At 45.8% G+C, this 23,951-nt stretch overlaps 1 protein-coding gene across 1 annotated transcript in view; it reads right to left on the bottom strand.

The window, feature by feature from the left end:
• The window catches only part of AFF3 (ALF transcription elongation factor 3), a 628,646-nt gene that overhangs the window by 260,987 nt on the left and 343,708 nt on the right, over positions 1-23,951 (bottom strand). Inside the window, exon 5 of the mRNA XM_090020433.1 lies at positions 1,885-1,971. Within this exon, the coding sequence (XP_089876559.1) occupies positions 1,885-1,971 (87 nt within the window). The remainder of the gene's footprint in view (positions 1-1,884; positions 1,972-23,951) is intronic.

Genomic DNA, 23,951 nt, shown 5'->3' on the forward strand with positions numbered 1-23,951 from the left:
GAGTGTACTGCCATCTTCACTTCTAAGTGGGGTAAGTCTGCAAGAGCTTGGTCTGTACATAGTCTTGACTGCAATGAAGAAGCTCCACGTTATGATTACCAACAAATTGTTGGATTTCTTTTGACTTCTCTTCTAACCATTTGTTTTTGAATTCTTGAACCTTCTGGGCTTCGGCTTTAAGCTGTTGAAAAATTCCCTGACTGGAAGCTCCCTGCTTCTAACTGGACATAGGATAGTCTTGCCAGTCATAGAAAGCTTTTCTCTTCCAATTGAGAAGGGCTTTGATCTCAACACTGTTTTTGTCAAACCAGTCCTGATGGCATCAGGTGATAAAGCCAGTTGATTCTGGACAAGCCTCATGGATGATCTCCTTTAGAGCTTGCCAATCTTCCTCAACACAAGTGTTATCTTTTTCAATCCTAAGATTGGTGAGTTTTTTGCTGAGATGTGTTTAGAGGGCTTTGCAGTGTCTAAGGGTTTGAAGGCATTTGATACTGCACTGTCTTTGCACTGATTTGGGTTGCTTTTGATATTTCAGTGCAATCCTAATGGACATGATTGATCTCACTAAGCTATGATTGGTCCAGCAGTCACTGGCTCCTCTCATAACATGCATGGTATGAATGTCTTTTAGATCACATGCTCTTACAATGACATAGTTGAGGAGATGCCATCGTTTTCAGCTGGGGTGTTGCCATGTTGTTTTGTACCTGTCATGTTGTTTGAACATAGTGTTAGTAAGGACAAAGTCATGCTCTGCATATTTACTGACTAAGAGGATGCTGTTGGAATGGGCCTTGCCCATTCCTTCCTTCCATATGGTGCTCTTCCACATATTAAAGTCCTGGCAAACTCTTGCATTGAAATCTCCAAGGAGAATGATTTTATCCTCTTTTGCGATGATAGTCAGGATTTCATCAAGGTCAGCATAAAACTATTCTTTTTGTTCTTTCTCAGCATTGATATGCACCGATGACGGTAGCAAACAAATTGTTGGTCAGTTGGAGATGGAGAGTCATGAGGTGCTTGTTAATGCCAACAGGGAATTTGCTCATTCAGCTGACAATCTGGTTCTTAATGGTGAAACTAATGCTGTGTATTCATCTATCGTTTGCAGGTTGCCTTTCCAGAAGAATGTGTAGTCACCCCACTCCTCCCTCAGATGGCCTTCAGCTGCACGTCTGGGCTCGCTGAGAACAGCGATATCGATGTTGTTGACGAGAGTTCTTGGGCAACAATAGCTCTTCCATGTTCAGGTCTGTTGCTGCTTGGGTCATCTAGTAAGGCTTATACATTCCAGGATGCAAAGGACATTTTTGTGTTTCGACCACAGTTTGAGTGATCCCCCTGGAAGCTGCTATCTGGTTGGGTAAGATAAGGTGGGATAGCCTATGTTTGAAGCACTTTTTCTAGCCCTCTCCCAATGCAGAGTAAGCAGAGGGGATCCTAAAAAGGACTGCTCAGTCATGATCACAGCTGCCAAATCACCCTCTGTCCCATTCCAAGGGTGAAATGACCAACACAAGACCACAGCCTGCTTGTGGTTCTGTGACTTTAATACCCCTCTAAAATAATTCTGGAATAGGCTTGTAGCACTTAAACTACACGTGATGCTGAAAGGTAAAACACGGTATTTATATGGGATGACTTACATTATTCATTAGTCACTCACCATTTACAAATAATGCATCTTTCTGAAACTCATGCCAATAACCTTTACAACACCCCAGTACATGTCCTCTGTCCAGAAATGTTTATGCTTGGATGTGTAGTTAGAAGTAATAGAAGGTCCCATGGAGAATCAGAATTCAGAATTATATTGAGTTGGAGAAATGTGTTTATAGATTATAAAGAGTTGCTTATAGATTATAAATACTTACTTACCTTGTTTGGGAATGAAAACTTGCTCTGTTCCACTTTTCCAGGTGTGTGAATAGCTGAGAGTGGTGGTGGCCAAGAATGGGTCATCTCCTAGAAAAAAAGTGAATGGTTAACTATTTTTAAAAAGACAACATAAGAAGAGGAAACCATAATAACAATATTTTAGTGGTAGAGCTATCCAAGTAGTAGAATATATTGCTATCTGTGGGTAATTTCCGATAGATTCTAGTATATGCCTGGGTTAGACGGTGGATGAGTTGCATTATTTTCATTACAAACTTTCAGGAGCATTTTTCTTAACAGTTTCAATCTTAGGATGGCCAAAGTTTCTCGAGTGCAAGAAGTTTGTTTGTTTCGATGGTTCATACCCAACCTTTAATCATGCACTGTATTCTGAGAGTGACAGAAAAAATAATGGTGGATAAGAATACAGAAAAGTTGTTATTTTTTGTATGTTAAGGAATAGATATTTAATTTCAGGACCCAGTAGTTTGGCATATCATATGGACTAGTCTGGAAATAAATTTCACCATCAGAGCTTGAATATAGATCAGCAACTGCAATTACCATTTTCCCCATGAGGAATGTGCTCAGAGCCTCCAGCTGCTCCAGTGCTTTGCAAGACACAGCCCATGATTATGCCCTAAATAAGGATTTCTCCACTCAACTTCTCTTCTTTCTTCTACATTTATTGAATGAGTTATTTCTTCTTCAGCAAGATGTGCTTACCTTTTTCTGACTTCATATAGTATCTTGTCTCTACCTCCATGATTAGCAATACCTTTGTGATTAAGAAAAGTAAAAAATGCCATTTACTAGATCAGATAGTAGGTCCACTAATCCAGTATCCTGTCTCACACAGTAGCAGTGTGTGAATGCTGACAGGAAGGTTCAAGTCCAAGTCTGCTGGGCTGCAGGCACATGATACATTTATTCCAGAGTAATGCAATGCTAGTCAATTTAATTCAAGGACAACCATTTGTTCGGTGCAGTCAAGCTATTACTGGCTTCACCAACTCTTACACACTCTTGTCTTACACACACGTGTGCCCCTTACCTGACCCGGAGCGGAGGCAAAAGCAGCAGAGGCGAACAGAACAGCAGTGGGGGCAGCAGCAGCTGATCCCCCTAAGGTAAGTGGGGCAGAGGGGCCAACGCAGCTGAGCCAGATCCGGAGGGGAAGCCCCCCGGATCCCTCTTAGCTGAGAGGGCTTTAAACTAGGCTCGTCGGGGGAAGGGGAAGGGGAAGATGAGGGCGGAGGAAACATCAAACTGCCAGACCAAACAGCACCCACAACTACAGCCCAGCCCAGACCAACGAGCAAAGCAAACAAACAGGTAAGAGAGAGGGGCCAGGGTAACGCTGGGACTAGGGGGTCAGTACACACACCCACAGGAGGTCTCAAATGCCTCTACACAAACGCTCGTAGTATCGGCAACAAGCAGGAGGAACTCACCCTCCTGCTGGCTGACACCAGCCCGGACATAGTGGGGATTACGGAAACGTGGTGGGACGAAACGCATGATTGGGTGGTCAATGTCAAGGGCTATAGGCTGTACAGGAGGGACAGGACAGGAAAGAGAGGTGGGGGCGTGGCGCTCTATATTAAGGAGGAATACACATCCTCGTTAATTAGCAAGGAGTCAGGGGAGGGGCACTCTGAAGTGCTTTGGGTTAGAGTACAAGGCAGTCGAGGGGAAAGGGACTTAACGGTGGGAGTCTACTACAGACCTCCCAACCAGGGAGAAGAGCTTGACCAGGAATTCTTGGGTCAGCTCACAGAGATAGTGAAGGCTAAGGAAGTGGTAGTCATGGGGGACCTGAACTTCCCGGACATCTGCTGGGAAGAACAGTCAGTCAGGTCTGAACGCTCACGTAGGTTCTTGGCCAGAGTGCAGAACCTCCATCTAACCCAGGAGGTGCACAGCCCCACCAGGGGAGACGCCTTGTTGGACCTAGTGCTGGCCACGGGTGATGACCTGGTGAGGGGGCTGCGGGTGCTCGACCACCTGGGCGACAGCGATCATCGCCTGCTGGAATTCACCATCCAGCGCAAGGTGGCAAAGGCATGCAGTAAGGCAGCAGCCCTAGATTTTAGGAGGGCAGACTTCAACAAGCTAAGGAGGATAGTTGGAGGAGCGCTGAGGTCCCAGAGGGGAGGGGAGCCAGGTGTCCAAGGAGAGTGGTCGCTCCTTAAGGAGATGATCCTCCAAGCCCAAAGGAAGGTAATCCCAACAAGGATCAAAGGGAGCAGGAGAGCACACAAGCCTCCGTGGCTCACCAAAAGCACCCGGGAATGTCTTCTTGCTAAAAAGGAGGCTTACACACAATGGAAAGAAGGGGTCATCACGAGGGAGGGCTATTCTGTAGTTGCTCGGGGATGTAGGGGAGCAGTTAGGAAGGCCAAGGCAGAGATGGAACTGGGGCTAGCTTCCCAGATTAAGGACAATAAGAAGTCCTTTTTTAAATACGTAGGGGGTAAAAAAAAGGTCCCAGGTAATGTGGGGCCCTTGCAGGACGCCATGGGAAACTTGGTCGTCACACCAGATGGGAAAGCTAACATGTTTAAAGATTTCTTTGCCTCCGTCTTCCTAAGTAGGGACCAGAACAGCCACCTCCCTGCTGGGCCCCCCTCAGGCCCCGGGGGAGGCACACCTGGGCCACGGGTTAGCAAGGATTTAGTTACGGAGCTTCTGGAGGGGTTGGACATATTCACGTCAGCCGGCCTGGATCATCTCCACCCTAGAGTTCTAAAGGAACTGGCCGAGGTCATTGCAAGTCCCCTGGCACAACTTTACGAGCACTTGTGGTGCTCTGGTGAGGTACCGGAGGACTGGAAGAGGGCCATTGTGGTCCCCATCTTCAAAAAAGGCAGGAAGGAGGACCCAGGAAACTATAGGCCAGTTAGTCTTACCTCAATCCTAGGCAAGCTGTTTGAGAAAATTATGCTGGCACACATCCAGGAGGGGCCAGCAGGAGACTGCATGCTTAGGGGCAACCAACATGGGTTCATCAGTGGCAGGTCCTGTCAGACCAACCTGGTGGCCTTTTACGATCAGATCACCAGATCATTAGATGCAGGGGTAGCAGTGGATATAATCTTCCTGGACTTCCAGAAGGCTTTTGACACCATCTCTCACCCCGTTTTCATTAAGAACTGGGGGGCTGTGGTGTAGACACCCACACAGTCAAATGGGTCGCCAACTGGCTGGAGGGCCGCACCCAGAGGGTGGTAGTGGATGGGTCCTTCTCAACCTGGAAGGATGTGGGCAGTGGGATTCCGCAGGGCTCGGTCCTCGGGCCAGCACTGTTCAACATCTTCATCAGTGATTTGGATGAGGGGGTAAAAAGCACCCTGTTCAAATTTGCTGATGACACTAAGAAGTGGTGGGACATGGGCACACTGGAAGGATGCAACAGGCTACAATCAGACCTAGACAGGTTACAAGGGTGGGCGGACGAGAATAGGATGGGTTTCAACACAGACAAGTGCAAGGTGATGCACCTCGGGAGGAACAACCGGCACCATACCTACAGGTTGGGGAACTCCCCTCTTATCAGCACGGAGGCGGAAAAGGATCTGGGGGTCATCATTGACTCCAAGATGAACATGGGCCAGCAGTGTGGAGAGGCAGTAAGGAAGGCCAGCTGCACCTTGGCATGCATCCACAGATGCATCTCGAGCAGGTCCAAAGAGGTGATCCTCCCCCTCTATGCGGCACTGGTCAGGCTACAGCTGGAGTATTGCGTCCAGTTCTGGGCGCCACACTTCAAGATGGATGTCGACAGCATGGAGAGGGTCCAGAGGAGGGCCACTCGTATGATCAGGGGACAACAGGGCAGGCCCTATGAGGACAGGCTGCGGGACCTGAACCTGTTCAGCCTCCAAAAGAGAAGGCTGAGGGGGATCTTGTGGCCTGTTATAAACTAGTCAGGGGGGATCAGCAGGCATTGGGGGAGTCACTGTTCCCCCCGAGCACCACCAGGAGTGACCAGGAATAATGGTCACAAGCTGGCAGAGAGTAGATTTAGGCTAGATATCAGGAGGTGCTACTTCACAGTCAGGGCGGCTAGGGTCTGGAACCAGCTTCCAAGAGAAGTGGTGCAGGCTCCTACCCTGGGGGTCTTTAAGAGGAGGTTAGATGCACATCTTGCTGGGGTCGTTTGACCTCAGTACTCTTTCCTGCCATGGCAGGGGGTCGGACTAGATGATCTGCTCAGGTCGCTTCCGACCCTAGAAACTATGAAACTCCTAGGGGTGTGGTGCTGTAATAATGACTACTACAAACAGCTACCTCAGGTGACATGGTCAAACAGCTGTCTGCAGCTGTAGTGTAACTGAGTAGGGGCAACCAAAGCAGGAGCCCCAGGTACCACTTTTGGGGGAGGGTGCATAAATAGTTGCTGCTACAACTGACAGCTGGTCACACCACCACTACCACCACCATTACGATGCCTAATGCTGCCTTGTGGAGAGCTGGTGCCCAGCACATGGAGCTGCCCTGTTATGCCTCTGGTCCTGGATGCTGGTATAATTTTACTCCAGAGTAAAATCTGAGGTCAATTACCACAAAATAAATATGCTGAGTAAGGCTGGGGGTTTTTTGGCTAAGTTTTTACCAGATCTAAACTAGGACAGAAGCTTTTTCTGCTTCTCTGATTTCTTTCAAACATAGGGCTGCTGGTAGGGACTCCAGGTCATCTAGTTCAACCCCATGCATAAATGCAGGGTGTATTGTTCTTAAACCTGTCAAATGCTTTTCTAGTCTCTTGAACATTTTTTTTTGTGAAGGAGACTTCACAACTTCCCTGGGCAGTTTCTTTCATTGCTCTACTATTGTGACATTAAGGAAGTTTTAAATGATGTACAGACATTCATAGTTTCATAGTTTCTAGGGTCAGAAGCGACCTGAGCAGATCATCTAGTCCGACCCCCTGCCATGGCAGGAAAGAGTACTGGGGTCAAACGACCCCAGCAAGGTGTTCATCCAACCTCCTCTTAAACCCCCCCGGGGTAGGAGCCAGCACCACTTCTCTTGGAAGTTGGTTCCAGATCCTAGCCACCCTGACCGTGAAGTAGAGCCTCCTGATATCGAGCCGAAACTTGCCCTCTGCCAGCCTGTGACCGTTATTCCTGGTCACTCCTGGCGGTGCTTGGGGGGAACAGTGACTTCCCCAGTGCCTGCTGATCCCCCCTGACTAGTTTGTAACAGGCCACTAGATCCCCCCTCAGCCTCCTCTTTTGGAGGCTGAACAGGTTCAGGTCCCGTAGCCTCTCCTCATAGGGCCTGCCCTGCTGTCCCCTGATCATGCGGGCGGCCCTCCTCTGGACCCTCTCCATGCTGCCCACATCCCTCTAGAAGTGCAGAACTGGACGCAGTACTCCAACAGTGGCCTGACCAGTGCCGCATAGAGGGGGAGGATCACTTCTTTGGACCTGCTCGAGATGCATCTGTGGATGCATGACAAGGTGTGGTTGGCCTTCCTGACTGCCTCTCCACACTGCCGGCCCATGATGACCCCCAGATCCTTTTCCGCCTCCGTGCTGACAAGAGGGGAGTTCCCCAACCTGTAGGTATGGTGCCGGTTGTTTCTCCCCAGGTGCATCACCTTGCACTTGTCTGTGTTGAAACCCATCCTATTCTCATCCGCCCACCCTTGTAACCCATCTAGCTCTGATTTTAGCCTGTTGCTTCCTTCTAGTGTGCCCACATCCCCCTACATCTTAGTGTCATCAGCAAATTTAAACAGGGTGCTTTTTACCCCCTCGTCCAAATCACTGATGAAGATGTTAAACATTGAGGGCCCGAGGACCCAGCCCTGTGGAACCCCACTGCCCACGTCCTTCCAGGTTGAGAAGGACCCATCCACTACCACCCTCTGGGTGCAGCCCTCCAGCCAGTTGGCGACCCAATTGACTGCGTGGGTGTCGATACCACAGACCCCCAGTTTCTCAATGAGAACGGGGTGAGAGACAGTGTCAAAAACCTTCTGGAAGTCCAGGAAAACTATGTCCACTGCTACCCCTGCATCTAATGATCTGGTAATCTGATGGTAGAAGGCCACCAGGTTGGTCTGACAGGACCTGCCACTGATGAACCCATGTTGGTTGCCCCTAAGCATGCAGTCCCCCGCTGGCCCCTCCTGGATGTATGCCAGCATAATTTTCTCAAACAGCTTGCCTAGGATCGAGGTAAGACTAACTGGCCTATAGTTTCCTGGGTCCTCCTTCCTCCGTTTTTTGAAGATGGGAACCACGTTGGCCCTCTTCCAGTCCTCTGGCACCAAACCAGAGCACCACAAGTGGTGTTTCTCCTGGGAAAGTTGCTGCTCTCCCAGGAGAAACCATGAGTGTATAGCTGCTCCAGGAGAAAAATAACCTGGGAACATAATTGCTCCCAGGAGAGAATTCCCCCTTCCCCACCCACCTTCCCTGAAGAGAGTGTGATTCTCAGGCTAGACTCTACTACTTCAGCCAAGCAGGGAGCAGAACACCCCTGCCCCCTTCACAATCCCACATTGTGTTGCATGGAGACACAGGGCTTTGTTGCACATTAATTTTAGGTGGCGTTAGGTGCTCTTAATCTTTGAATTGTTCACATATTGAGAGGTGTTAATTAGTTTCCAGTACCCTATCGGTGTCTTATAGTTATACCAATCCAGGGCAGGTTTATCCAGCTTGTGTTCCATAAATGTGTAACTACTCCCCAGGGATAAGGAACCCAAGTTTCAGTCTTCCAGCATCCCAGAATGCAGTGTTCCCTTCCCCCAACCTCTTGTTCTGTGTGGACAGACTTTTCACCCCCTGAACTCTACTGCCCAGGGGGTGGTACTGGCACAAGCCAGCTCCCCCTCTGGCCCCTGGGGGTGTGACCTAGCCTGGCAGTTTGCAGTGGCACAGAGCGGTCCAAGAGGGAGGCCTAGTGTGGGTGAAGGGTGGAACAAGGTAAGGGGCCAGATCAGAGTCTCTGTGAGCTGCAGTTTCCCTCCCAGGGCAGGTGTGGTGCCCCTGTGATCTGGGGCTACCCAATCCCAGTCCCAATCCCAATCCTAGTCTCAATCCCGATCCCAATAGCAGTTTATTAAAATGTGAGACTTTCATTAATTTTCTTTTTATTTCTTTTAAAATTATTTTTCTTTTAAATCTTTTTCTTTTATCCTTTAGTGGTTTTAACATCTGACTTCCTTCACTTCACCAGTCAGCTCATGGCCATTATTCCCACCTGTTGCCTCTCCACCCATTTCACTAACTCAGTCCCCATCATTAAAATTCTCCCTCTGTCAGCCTCATGCTCACCTACCTACCCATGAAACCATCTCTCCAATCCACTCCCACCTAGAGCAGGAATAGAAGGCTGTCCTGGCTAGCCAGCCCTCTAGTGGCAACTCACAGCTGTAGCTCCTAGTCAGATCGGTGCTTGCAGCCCCCTAGTGGTAAATCATGGGGGACTGTTAAGGAAGATTTTTACCCTGAATGTGTAATTGCTCTAAACTCAAGCTAACATTAACACTGATCAACATTTGAGAAGCTTAAAGTGTAATGTGGGTGACATCTGAGCTGTCTTAGTGAACCAATCAGGCCACCCTTTGGCAGTGCTGCCATCTGTTGCCAGGCAGACTGAGGGAAATTGCAGCACATGTTAAAATGTTTGCATAAAGGACCTCTGTATGCACAGTGTCCACACTGCAAGCACTTTACTCTTCAGGGTCTCAGAAATCAAATGTCTGTTCAGGTGTCTCCACATAAGTTTTTCTTCAAGGAGAACAAACCCAGGAGAATTCTCCCAGGTCATCTGAATATGTTTGATCTAAATCTGTTTTGCTACAGTTTAAACTTATTTCTTCATGTTTGTTCTTTTCCCATAGATAGATGGCTTGTGTAGAAAGGGTTAATCTTGCTGCCCATTGTCAGCAGTTTTAGATTGATATTTGCTTAAATGCATGATGCACCAAAGGCATGATGTTTGATGCACTCTCTGTTAATAAAATTAATGTAAAAAAATCATGTTGCATGCAACAACCATGAAGGGTCAATCAGCAGGTCTCAGGAGTTGCTTGGTAAGCAGTGCTCTGCCTCATTACCACTGACTGCCACTATGAGAGTTTGTTCTGAAAATGCTATGCTGCTGCCTTGCATTTCATTAATAGAGTGTGCTGCTGTCACTCAGGTGTACGCTAGAGAGTTGATTTGGTTTGCATCCAGTCCTTGAGTAACAGTGCCGTTATATTGCTATAAATGGCCTCTTTTAAAACACACTTGAAAATGTCAGTTTTATCTGAAAAAGAAGAAGTGAGTATTAGCAGCTTGCTTATTCTTCATCAGTAGCTCTGGAATGGAGCAATGGCCACTCTATGGCTAGCCCTAACATTTTTTACTGAACTCAATGTCTCAAGAGTGTCCTGCCAATGAGGTAATCTGGCTGGCTGACTCTTTCAAGGTGGTATCAGTTATAAATGTGTTCCTGATAAAAAAAATTATTTTCTAGTAAAAATGCATTCTTTATTTTGTTTGAGGTTAAAAACATTAAATGATTTATTATGCCATTGTAATCTCTGTGCATGCTCTAATCAAAGCATTATCTGGTTTGCTGTTTCAGTATCAGGATTTCTGTGCTTTTCAGTTCACTCAGGCAGACTGTTCATCTTATGCTTCTCTTATCAGATAAATGCCACCAACAGCAGTACACAGCAATTTTTATTATATAGCAGGCCCTTTAGAACACAGACAACCAATCACTGTCCAGTTTGCTGTAGAGAAGGAAAAGTCTTATTGCTATGATTATACACACAAGAAGTATAATGGTGCAGCTAGATGTCCTGAGTAGGAGAGGTGCATGGGACATTGGTGCCTCCTAGGTACCAGAAGCTGCAGCATGGCTAGCCAGCACTGGCATCAGCTATAATTTTTGTGCCCTGGTTTCTTACTCCATGACTCTCACACACAATCATTTTCAAAAGCTCAGTGCATTACTTGTTAGAAAATGCAGTATTCTCACAGTAATGCTTTATTACTATCATATATTAAAAGAAAGGGGATTTGTGGTATGGTTCAAACACTGAGAGTAAGATCCAAACACTGAGAACTTTGTCAGTCTAGGCTTAATAGGGACCTTTCCATCACGTAATTAGGTTATTTACATTTGAAGAGTTGTGTGTTTTCTGCACCAAAACTGAAGGCATGTGTTCCCTTCTGTGACTGAAGTTCAATAAGATTTAGTCTACAAAGAAACCAAGGGATCGTCTGTTCAGATCATAAGTATACATAGAATCTAACTACATGGGGTTATGCTTTATTTTAGTCTTTGCTTATGTGGAAGCAGGCATGCAGACGGGAAACATTGCTGGTTTAGCCCTAAAGATACTTCATTTCTGGAAGAGGCCTCTTAGTCGTATGATTTCCATTCATCTAAGATCCAGTCCTCCTGAGTTATAAACACGCTGACATCACATTGTCCTCTTTACAGAAGCATCTTCTAAGAAGTTTGCTACATGCTGTACAGAAACCAATCTATTACAATAGGATATGTCTGTCCTCCCACCTTGCCTGCCTAGATCTGGCACTAATACCCCTGCCCATAGAAAGAACCAGTGTACTGATTAAAAGCAAATATGACCTTTTTTGACAGATCAATTTTTTTCATTTTTCCCCCCAGGCTTATTTCTCATCTACACTTAGATGAAAAATGGCCTTAATGGATTTTTTTTCCTGTTAGCTTCCAGTCCTCCCTTTGTACTTTGAATGGGGTATGATAAAGTTATCTACATAATTTTAATCAGACATAACTCTTTCTGAACCAACAATTTAGAGTACTGATATTTAACAGGAATAATTATCCCCTTTACCCATCTAAGTTTGTGTTTACTATAACATTTTAAATTCCAATTATATAGTATATTTTATCTTTACCATTTGAATGTCAAATTATAGAAAATTAAAAAAAATAAAATTCATAACATTTTGTCATTATAAAATAAATCCTCCATGTTACATGGTTCATGCTACAGAATAATAACATTTTAGATGCCAGTGGCTCAAAAATGGCTCCATGAGTTAAAATAGTATATGGAAATAAATACTTAAGAATACTTTTAAAGCGTTGCAAGGCCCATGACATACAGATGAATCTGAAATATGTGTCAGTTCTGCCAATTTGTGTTACTTGAACATGTATCTCCTGATATTCAGTGGTTTTCTTCAGACAGCTCCTGGGGACACAGGATTGTCTCAGAATGGCATTTTAAGAGTGGTAGGTAGTTCTAGCCCTCGTGTTATGGAGAACTGCTTGAAAACGTAAAATCTAAAGGGCAAAATATTGAAAGGAAATACAAAGAACTGAACATTTTATATGTTTGATAATAAATTCCTCCATTTTAAGCAACGATCAGGGAAGGAGAGAGAGAGACTTAGCTCATCATATTTGTGTGCTTGGGCTGGACCTGGCAGTATGGATACACATAGCATGAATGTTGAAAACAACATTTACTGTTCACATTTACTGTTTTGGACTATTAATAATACGTAACTAAGGTGTCATGTTTTTTGAAGTGCTGTTAGTATACTTTCAAAATAAAATGTAAGATTAATCTTTTTTGTAACTCAAACAAAAACATTCAAATTATAATGTACCAGATTACTAGATAACAATCTAATATCTAGGCCAGGAGTGGTCAGCCTCCGGCTCACAGGCCAGATCTGGACTGTGGGCCAGGAAATTTTGTGATTGGACAGTGGTGGTAATTAACACTGCCACTGTTCCACTGCCACCAAATTTCCAAGCCTCATGAGGCTGCCTTGAGCCCTGGCCGGGCCAGCATCATGTGTTAGATCAGGCCAATGAACTGGATCCAGCCTGCAGACAGACCTGGCACTTCTCCTTCATGACTTGCTGAAAAGATCAACCACTAATCTAGCCAATACAAAAGGGTTTTTTTTTGCCAGCATAGTAGATGTGCTTTAAAAGCATGTATTAGAAAAAAATAAATGAAGAGTAAATGTGGTTATGGAAACTGAAAATTCAAAATTTATAGATTAGAATTACTTCAGATCATGGGACTATTAAAAATACATTAAACAAGTAGTGCTCAACTTTTACCATGGGCCAGATGAGTGGGGCAGGGCCAGTGTGTGGGCTGGATTAAGCTCTGTACACCAGAATTGGACCATGGGGCCCAGCACCATCTCCTCCCAGGCTGCAGGCACCCACCAATTAATATACCCTGCCCAGCAGGGACAGAGCAAAAGGGCAGGAAAGTCCTACATGGGCTCTGGGCAGCTGCTGCAGGGAGTGCTGGTGGTGGGAGGGGCTGCTTCCCTGGTGCTGAGAAGCAGCTTGTTCCTCACCTGCTGCCACTGCTCAGCCTAGACGGGTGAACGTGGGGCATGAGGGATTAGGGCTGCTTGCGGTCACCCCCACCTGTGCCATGGGGCTGGGGCTGGCGGGGCTGGGAGTGAGTGGGCACATGGCAGCCAGATGAGAGCTGGAGCTTCTGCTGCCAGTAGTTATATGTGGGCAGCGGGACAGCCCTGGGAGGGAGGCAGCTGGCTGTGTGTGCCCCGTCCCACTCCCACTGCCATGGCTGCACCTGGTAAGTTGCTTCATGTGTAGTGGGCCCCACACCAGGCCAGGCAGGACTGTCCACCCCTACCCGTGGTTGGGAGCAGGGGGATGTGGGCAGGGAAATGCCCGGGGTGGAGGACAGGTAGGTGGATCTGCTGCTTGCTCCTAAGAAAGGCAGCAGAGCCCCTTTTTCCCAGGCAGCCCCAGCAGGATCCCCCTGGGCCACTGCCTGTGCAGTCCCCTCCCCTGCAGGGTCCCCTGGTGCCCCAACCCCATCCAATCCTCGCAACATGCCCCACCCCCACTAAAAATTAAATTTAAACATGTAAATTAAATTGAAATCTGTAAATTATACAACTTGCAGGTCCACAGTATTAAAAGGTTGGGAATCCCTGCTATAGACCCCTGCCAGCCTGCACCACATGCTCCTACCACCCCACTCTGGGCCCTGCATGCCCTGCGCTCCCGCACTCCCGTTCACTTCCAATCCCCCCCACCACTTTCACCACTTTCTTGCCCACCCACTGACTGCTTTGCACCATGTGGTTCCCATACCCACAATACCAGACCCCCCCCCACAATCTCACAAACCTTCATACCCACCCACCCACAACTCCCCACAAACCCCACACCCCCTGGCACTCATGCACACCCCACACAATATACAAGTAAGATTGCATTTTGATCTTTTATGCAATCACTTCTACATATCCAGTACAAACACACAAAAATCAGACCAAAAATATATATTTTAAATTAAATTCAAATATATTATTATGTTTGACTTTTAGTATATAATTTGTTTCTTTTCCCCCTAAGATGGCACACCCTCTTCCCCAAAGGAGTACTACCAGGGCAATGGAAAGGACTTCTAGTGGCAATAGTCAGAGGTTAAGGGGGTGGGACTTCCAGCCCCAAGATGGTGACTGGGGCGGGGCACCTGTCAAAGGGCAGGGTTACCCATGTGGTCCCGGACAGCTTGCCAAAACTCGGTAAGCAGCCCTCCGCCCAAAATAATTGCCCGCCCCTGGGTTAGGGGATAAGACTTCAGGTCCCAAGATGGTCACCAAGGGGCAGAGCACCTGTTAAGAGGTGGAGCTACTGTTACGGCCCTCAACAGCTCACCAAGACTCATTAAGCAGCCCTCCAGCTGAAATAATTGCTCACCCTGGGACTAGATGACCTCCAGCAGTCCCTTCCAACCCTACTAGTCTAAGGTCTACCAGGTTTTTGACACAGGACAATACTTTTCCTGTTACTTCACGGCTATTTATGCTTTTTTTTTTTTGCAGTAGCTTATTGAATGGCTTTTGGAAGTCTAAATAAGTTGAGTCACTGAGTTCTTCTTTACCCACTGCTTTAAGAATATTCAAAGAACTAGCCAATTGCCCATCAAGAATGATGGAAGGGATGGGCAGGGATGGAGCACCATGACCCGCCGGCCAGCAGTACCACCATTCTGCCTCCAGCCCCGTGCACACCCCCAGCCCTCACATCTGACCTCATGTGCCCTCCCACCCCTGCATCCGACCCCATATGCCCCCCCACACCCTCTACTCCCTGTCTGGCCTTGTGCCCCCCCCCGCACCCTGCCACTCATGGTCTGGGTCCATGTGCCCCCCACATCTGGCCCTCTATGCCCCCACACTGCCTGCCACTCCCAGCCTGGTTCTGTGTGCCGCCCCACTCCCCCGCCACTCCTGGTCGGGCTCCCTCACCCCCTCTGTCCATAATGCTCCAGGGTCTTGCAGCCAATTGGCACAGGCCCTCTTGGCAGTGTGTGCACAGTCGGGCTGGAGTGTTACAGACAGACAGACAGATTAAACCCTTTATTATATTAGAATTCGAGGAGATTAGCAAGACACAATTTTCCTTTGAAAAAAAAGTGTGCTGATTAGCTCATAGATCACTCTCTTTCCATGACACAATTACACAATACAGTATGTGAAACAGGCCCTATTTGATTTGGATTTGGATTCAGCCTGAATCGGGGACAGTAATTTGATTAGTTGATTCAGACCGCTGTCCCTGATTCAATTCAGTGGAATCTGAATCTATGGATTCAATGCTGATTCAGAGAATCAGCAATTCGGCCATGGACACAGCTTTAAATATTTTTTTTATCCATCTTGAGGTACTAGGCACAGCTCCGTGAATGCTGTGATGGTGGGGCAGATGGAGCATCCCATGGGGGCAACCCACCCTGTCCCCGCATGCTTGGCAGTGAACCTGGAAGTGGATCAGAAGTATATCTGGTCCACTTTCAGGTTCTCTAGGGAGCACATTGGGCCCTGCCCCTCCCCACTCAGTGATCAGCTGCAGGGAGACCCCGGGTGCTCCCAGACCCAGGAGGCACCAGTCACCAAGCCGGGAGAGACCGTGGAGGGACCTCCCAATGGTCCATTTCCAGTTTTGCTGCCAAGCACACTGGGGAGCCCCCCACACTTTTTGGGACACTTCATGTGCCCCAGCATTGCAGCATTCACAAGCTGACTGCTATCTTGAGGTATGTAGAAAAAACACATAAAGCTGTGTCTATATCTGAATCACCAAATCTTTCTGAATCAATTTGGAGGGCTCTGATTTGATTTGGAGAGATTAATGGGTCTCCTGATTTGATCTGAATTTGGAGATTAGGCCACTGAATTGGGCCGAATCTCTGCCGAATCGAATCAGGGACTGAAGCTTCACACAGCCCATCTCTCCTATACATACCACTTAATATCTCTGTGGTATCTACAAGAAAGTATAAAAAAGTAATATTACAAAAGCATTTAATTTTTAGCTGCCTTGTAATATCATGAATCAGTTAAAACAGAATGAGAAGCCATTATTTTATATGATCAGCATACTCTGTATGAATCCACTGGCATAGTTCAGTTCTAATACAGTATATCAGCCTGACCTTATAAAAAAAATTTTTATATAAAAAGCCATCCTTAGTCACTATAGCTGGACTGCTTTAATTAATTTAGTCAGTGATGCTAAACTGACACCAGTTGAGAATCTGTCAATGATTTTAATGCTTTGTCTAGTGTTGTTTCAAATATCCATTGCAATAAAGCCAAAAACAGGTCTTTTGAGATATTATTCCAAAGCCTAAACATAGTTCACCATCAGAAAGCTTCCCTAGTGTTGGAATTACATTTTTTACCTCTTAATTTTATTCCAATTATTACCATTATTAACCCAACAATGCCAGACACAACTAGATGTTCACTGTTAAATATCACTGCAGACTGTGCTCCCATTTCTATAGGTGTCACTTAGCCGAACTAAACATATGTAGTACCTTTGCTTCCTTTACATGGGTAATTTCTTCTTGTTCCCTGATTATGTTAATGATTCATCTGTGGGTACCTTCTACTTTGTCATAATCCTTCTAGTCCTGTGTTGTCCAAAACTAAACATACTATTTTGGTGTGATTGCAGCAAAACTATAAAGAATTTTATTTTATATTATACTAAGAGGGCAGCAGTATGTCACTGAGTGTCCTCCATTCCCATTGAAGTCAGTATGTTTGGAGGGCATTTGGTACCTTCCAGAATAGATCCCAAAGAGAAGAACTGTTATATCCCTGTTCTATGATGTGATGCCTTATAAAGGTCCAAAACTACAGTCGCCTTTTTTTCCTGAAGCCATATTGTAATAGCAATCTGATATCTAATTGTCTGCCTACTGTATAGTATTACCATTTCCTAGATTTCTCTCTTTCCTTCACTATGTATATTTGGAATTATTTTTTCAAGGATGGGTTACCTTGCATTTTTTCCAAGATGAATCTAATTTTATTATTTCAGCTTGTTGTGACAGCACCAGCCTCAGAGGGTGGCTGGAGCATCCCATGGTAGCCATACTAATCCTTCCACACTGACTCTCACCTGGTCTCACCAGAGTACCCTCCAGGCCTGCCTGTTAAGCTTTGCTGGGACATTAATATAAGTTATGGAGGTTACCTTCAAAGACCAGGTTGAGGTCTTAGGTGCCTCCTTCCACCTTGCTTATCATAGGGTGCCCTTAGTCATTCTGAAACTTCTCTTTGCACTGAGCATGGTGTCTCTCCATCCCCTTGGCTTTAGCTGAAAGTATCCTTAAATCCAAATGTATATCCAAAATTTTAGGTTCCAGGTGAACAAAATAGGTATCAGGCCCTCTTTAATTTTTATACTACCTTTACCCATGCTGAATAGTGTACCACACTGTGACCTACTCCACTGAAATCAATGGAGTTGTCACTGAGTCTGGCACCAGCAAATGTGGTGACAGAATCTTGCCCTAATCTCTGATGTATCTCTTGAATATTTCACCTTTCTCTGCTCCCATGCTCATTTTTACTATTCAGTCATAAACAGTTTACCGTGTGTAGAAGAGGTTTTCTCAGACACCTGTAGGGACCTAATTTGCCTTTAGTTTGTGTCCTCTGCTGTTTAGTTTGAAACCTATTTGAACAGCACACTCTAGAACCATCTTTTATCCCCCTTCCTTCTAGAACTATGAATGTTATCTCAGGCATATTTTTTCATTGTAATATTCTGTAAATTAGCTTCTCCCAAACTCCCCCTTTCTTCCTAACCCAAAGACCTTGATTTCCTACTGCCTTTTGTAAATTCAGTTTCTTCAATAAATCTTATGAATACAATCCCAATATAATATTCAAAGCACAACAGCCACAGTGAAAATCATAGGATAGGGTGTGTTTTGTTTTAAGATGTTATTATAATGCTTATAATGATTTAAGATAATGATAATACAAATAATTATTTAGTTCCATATTGTCACACTTCTCATAGTGTTCTCAGTCTTTCTGATCCCCTTTCATGAGGTGAGTTGAAGCTGCAAGGAACAGAAAGGTATCTGTATAAGGGGAGAAAGGGAGGAAGGGATTAGGCCCTTGGAAAAGGGAGAAGGTCAGAGCTTTTGCAGACACAGCATTAAAGAATGTGTTCAGCATTAAATCTCCAGATGTTTGGTATCAGCGTTGTCCCACAGAATGAAACCGTTCCAAATCGTGAATGTTTGTAACACAATCTGTGGATCAATTCATTGTCTAGCAAATTACAAATACTGATATATTAAAATTCAATTTTGGATGAGGTTTTGTTGTCTTGTTGGAACTGTACAGAAAAGAGCCCATGCTACTTAGCTCAGACTTAAAATCTATAATTGCTAAATATATCAGGATGCTATGACAGTGTATTTATAAAACTGGTTAATTTAAGTTGTTTCACTGTAAAACTATATTACCTTAACCCAGGCAGGCTTCCACATTTTATGTCTTTATGGCATAAAACAGGGATCAGGTAATTGCTTTAAAATCTTTTATTTTTCATTTACCAAAAAAAGGAAAGAATCTTTCATTTAATTCTTCCATTGAATCTCTGCATCTATTTAGGAAATTATGGGCTTAAATGAATGCACTGGGCCATGTGATGTGATAACTGTCTGAGAACTAGCCTTGTCCAGGCAAGCTGAGATGATGTGGTTAATCAAGGTACAATCTTTATTAGTGCATTAACCTCCTGCACCCAAGGACTGTGGATTCTAATTCTTGAATTGCCATGCAAGACTGATGCAGCTCGTTTCCTGGTCTCAGTTGGCAGCAAGCTAGCAGAAGTGGATAATGAAGATGAATGGCTGCCCCTTGGGAGTAGCGGGGGGAGGGTGGAGGGAGAGATGTAGGAGAGGAGAAGACCTAGGATACTTCAAGGTCCAGATCTCTGCATGATTTCAAATAATAATGAAAAAAATGCACATAGTAGGCATTTTTAGAGACCCTAACAAGTGTGCTATTTTTATACTTTGCTAACAAAGAGGCTGCAGTAGATTCAGATTACCTTGGATGAATTTCAAGAAATTAAAAACAGAGGGGATAAAAATAAAGAACAAGATACAGGTCAGACTCTTCACCTGGTATTGACAGATAACAGCATTTCTACAGACAGAGGAGTGATGAAAAAGCCTAAAATTTCAAACTGGGTAACATTTACAAAGGAGAATGTTTCAGAGTGGCAGAAAGAAAAAACTGAGTGATACAGACATTAATATAAGTTATGGACACTAAACAATTTTTTACATCAGTGTTTTCATCTGTAATAGATTATGGCATGTTGTAAACATTTGTTTGTTTGGTTGATTCGCAAAAATTCTGCTAAGTGTAATAATGAAATCAAAGTGTAACCCATTGCGGAGAAAAAACAAATGTGTTTGAAACCAGACAATTCTTAATGATTAATTTTGTGGAAAGCTGAGACTCAAAGGAAGCATTCTGATGCATACATTAAGGCTAAGTACAGATATTCAAAAAACCCAGGCCTGAATTGATTCAATCTTTGCAGGTTAGAATAAGCTATGTAGATTGAACTGGCAAGCGAATGACCAGACATTCACCTGTGATTCCAGAAATGCAGCCGCATGCCGGCTGCGGCTCGAGCTAGAACCTGGGGGCGCTACAGTGAGCCCTCCCTCCCCTTCCACAGTGGCTCAGGGAAGCTGAGCTGAGGGAGGGGGCATGGCCAAGCCCTGGCAGGCTTGAGTATGATTGGGGGAGGGGTTTAAACCCCCACCTTGGCCTGCAGGGACCCCAGCCAGGGTGTGCCTGGAGGCAGAGGGGGGAACTAGCCCTTGCCTGGATTTCTGGCAGGGGGCAAGGAGCATGGCCAGATCCCAGCCCCTGGCTAGACAATGGCTCAGCATGGCTTCCTAAGGCAAAGGGGGCAGGGAGGGGGTTTATTCCTTCCTCCCTTCCCTCTTCCCCTGGCAACTGGAGTCTGCCTGGCTGGGGGCAAACAGCAGAGGTGGCAGCCAGAGCTGACAGACCCTGGCTGCGGTCTCCTTGTGGGAAAGAGTATAGCAGGAGCGGGGTGGGGGTGGAATAAACTCCCTCCCTGCTCCATTCACCTCAGGGAGCCATGCCAGGTGGGCATCTGGCCATGACCTCTCCCCCCTGGAGCGGCAAGGTGGGTAACCCTGACAGGGGCTGCTGTGCCTGGCCAGGCAGACACCATCCGAGTTCCTGAGGGGAGAGGGGAGGGAGAGGGGAATAAACCTCCTCCCTGCCCCTTTTATCTCGGGGGCCATGCTGGGTCAATCTGTGGCCACAGCCTCACCCATGCTGTGGCTAGACAACAAAGGGAAAGGGTAGCTCTTCTCTCTGTAGCAGACACTACAGAGCGAAAAAGCATGGTGGGATGCTGGGGGACTCTGTTTTAACTTAAACCAGGAAGGGGTCTGGGACAGGAGTTCCATAAACCAGTTTGACCTCAATCAGTTAAGTCTGATACTACATTCAACTAGGTTTATCTTAAACCAGTTTCGGCCATTTTGAAACTGGTTTATGTGCACTGAACGTTTGTTCTGTTGCAGGTTTAAACCAGTTTGTGATCACTTTAACTAGTTTATGTGTAACTTCTGTCCCTAGCCTAATAGACCCATGTCCATTTTTTAGCAAAAACACTAAATGAAAGATCATCAGATTAACTTCATTTGCTCCTTATCCCACTTATTCTTTTACTTCCCCACTTGAATCCTACTTGAAACCCAGCTGAAGAGGTAAGAAACATTGTCGACATTACTTATAGTAGCTCTTGGGGTTTGGGGGAGGGAATACCTCTGGATTTATTCATAGACAGAAGGAGAAAATATTATTTGCGGGGCGAGGGACTGAGCGCATGTGTCAGCACAAGAACTACAACTCCCATCACGTTCCGCATAGAGTGATGCATGCATGGTTAGCCTCTTCTTCCACAACAGTGAGGTGTTGGCCTGACTGCACACCAGGTAGTGTCATGGTCCTGCTGTTGTTGCCAGCTGCTGTGAAATTAGTTTGGGGCAGGGAGCTAAGCCCCCCAGGCCCTGGCCATCTGCCGCCTATGGGTTTGTTGAAGACCCACTGGTGGAATATCAATTGATTATCTCAATACACTGACTCTGTGTATGTTCGTGTACTTGTGGCTTCTCAACCACAATGGAGTGAAAAAATATAACCAAACAAGCCCTTTTGCTCTAGCTGGTATACTCTGGGAAGGTACTAGGAGGACTAAAACAAAATATCTGGCTATGTTATTTACTTAGCTATATCATTTATTTATCACAACAATGAACTCCTTAGGGAAGCAAAAGGACAGTAGTGATAAGACAGAGAACTGATCTGGGGGAGAGATGAAATGTTAAATTATGGAATGAAGGTTTGTATTAATGTGCTTTTTACTAGTGAAGTTTGGATGCCCCTCCCCTGAAGTGGTGCTTTACCACTCTGCACATGAGCATCTATTTAGAGCTTTGTGAGTTTGCATATGAAAATCTTTCCTGTAGTTCCCTGTAACAGGGAACCAGAGGGTTCCCATTACTTTATGAGAAGGCAGCAGGATAAGTTGGCAATGTGGGGCTGCACCAGCAGGAGCACCAGGTGGCCTCTGATTAAAAATGGGGAAATGCCTGTGCATGGCTGAGGAGCCACATGACAGAAAGAAGACAGGATTATAGTTATGAGGCACAGAAGCCAAGGTCCTGAGCCAGAGCGGGCAGTCAGACCCTGCATGCTGCAGGGAAAGGAGCTCCCTGGGTAAGCTGACAGCAGGAGAGAGGCTCATAGACACCCAAGTTACCTGTGAGAGTAAACCTAACACAGGCAAGTACAGCTTGGAGTAAGGTATTGAGCCAGAGTGGGGAAGGACTTTGTAGAAGCAGTCTGCTGATATTTCTATTATGCTGATACATATGTTTGTTTAGCACTGGAGGACCAGGTTATGCTTAGGGGAAGGTGAGGAATCACTTTGTAGGGCAGTCGGCATTAGGCAGTCTGGTCTAGGGTCAGGGTCAAGAGGACTGAAGGCTAGAGAGGCAAGCAGTCCAGCCTGGGGTCAGGAACCAGAGGGCTGGGGGTAGAGACAGTGAGGGCAGTCCAGCCTGGGGTAAGGGATCCTGAGAGCTGAGGGCTGGCCCAGCGAGAGACAGGGCCCAGGGGCCCAGAGCAAGAGACAAGGGATGGGGCTCAGAAGCTGAGGTCCAGGAAAATGGACCTGGGGCTAGGGAGCCCAGCTAGAGGAAAAGAGCTGAAGCCAGGAAGGTGGAAACCCTAAGAAAAGTTTAAGGTTTGAAGGGCCGAGGGCAGATTTGGGGCCAAAGGCCCCCTACCTCTAAACAGTGACTGACATCTGTAAGACAGGGGCATGGGGGTGGCTGGAGGTCATGATTATTGTATATAAGGTGCAACTGGGGTTGTCTTAAAGGGGAAGCCCACCTCACAGAGTTTGGGGCAGAGAAGCCAGGAGGATTGCACATCCAGGAAAGGCACCTAGGAAGAAGATACCCTAGCTTTTGGAGGCAGCCTCTCCAGTTAAAAGACCTAAAGATCAAGTCGCGGCAGGTGAGAGAGAGGTGATAAAGGGAAACTAGGGAGTGTGGGCAGGCTGGTCTGACCACCAGGTGGTGTCAGATGCTGGATGGACAGCCAGAATCTGTCAGATTCCCCATTTCTGGCATGGTGCACAAGAAAATGACAGGAAATTCTTTGCACCCTTTTTGCTTTGTGCCCCTGGGAAACAGCAGGGCATAATCTATCCTATAGGTAGTAGGTACCCATGCCTTTATTTTAGAATTGATTCCTATCTATACATTATGGCTTTCAGATCCATTGCATGCAACCATTTTTACTGGTCTTTACACTATATGTCTCAGGGTTAAAATCAAGTTATCACCAAAATCCTTTCAGCTGAAGTATCTGTGAAGACTACTGAACATTATATGAAGAAAAAGAACTTCTTTTTCCTGCTGTTCCAGTAAACATTTTGATCACTGGAGAGTATGAAAAAAAGAGGGAGGAAAATAAATGTTCAAAAGGAAAAAGGCCAGAATTAAAGAGTTAGAATTTAATGTGGTCTGAAAAGTGTGTCTGTGAAAACAGCTGTGCAGGTTTTTATATCCATTGTTTCTCAATGTCTGCAAAATAAAACTGTTCAATTTACACTGACAGCCTGGGATCTCAAATCTGGGATCTAAAAGTCAAACTGGGTTCTTTCCTTCTCATACATCTTCATGAGCACTCAAAGATTCTGTAGACAAAAATAACTTGTAAATTACACCTGGACAATCTCACTGTTTCCAAATTAACTCCTCAGCGGCAAGTGGTGGAACTCAATGTTACGCATATCCTTGCTTAATGTGTAACTGATTGCAATGGCAATTAATACACATTGCTACTTATAATTGTAAGAGGGAAGTCTGGCCTTTTAAGGGAGACAGACAGCTTTGGGGTAATTAGCTGGATGTTAAAAGCCCAAGTGGAGAACAAAAGCAAGGAGCTTGAGTTGGGAAGGAGCAGTTTGTGTCCAGGAGGCAGCCTGAAGCTTGCTATAAAGAAGGGGCCAGAGCTACAGGGCCTCTATTGCTGCTTGAAGAAAGGATAAGGTTTTGCTTTATTTATTTAACTTGTTTGTTTGGGCAAGGACTATTGTTTATATTAAGAGCACGGCTGAGGGAGTCCGAGGGAAGCAAAACCAGCCTGCTTAATGCT

The sequence above is a fragment of the Crocodylus siamensis genome, chromosome 1 (assembly GCF_052110815.1).
Source record: "Crocodylus siamensis isolate JL-2025a chromosome 1, ASM5211081v1, whole genome shotgun sequence".
Taxonomy (NCBI): Eukaryota; Metazoa; Chordata; order Crocodylia; family Crocodylidae; genus Crocodylus; species Crocodylus siamensis.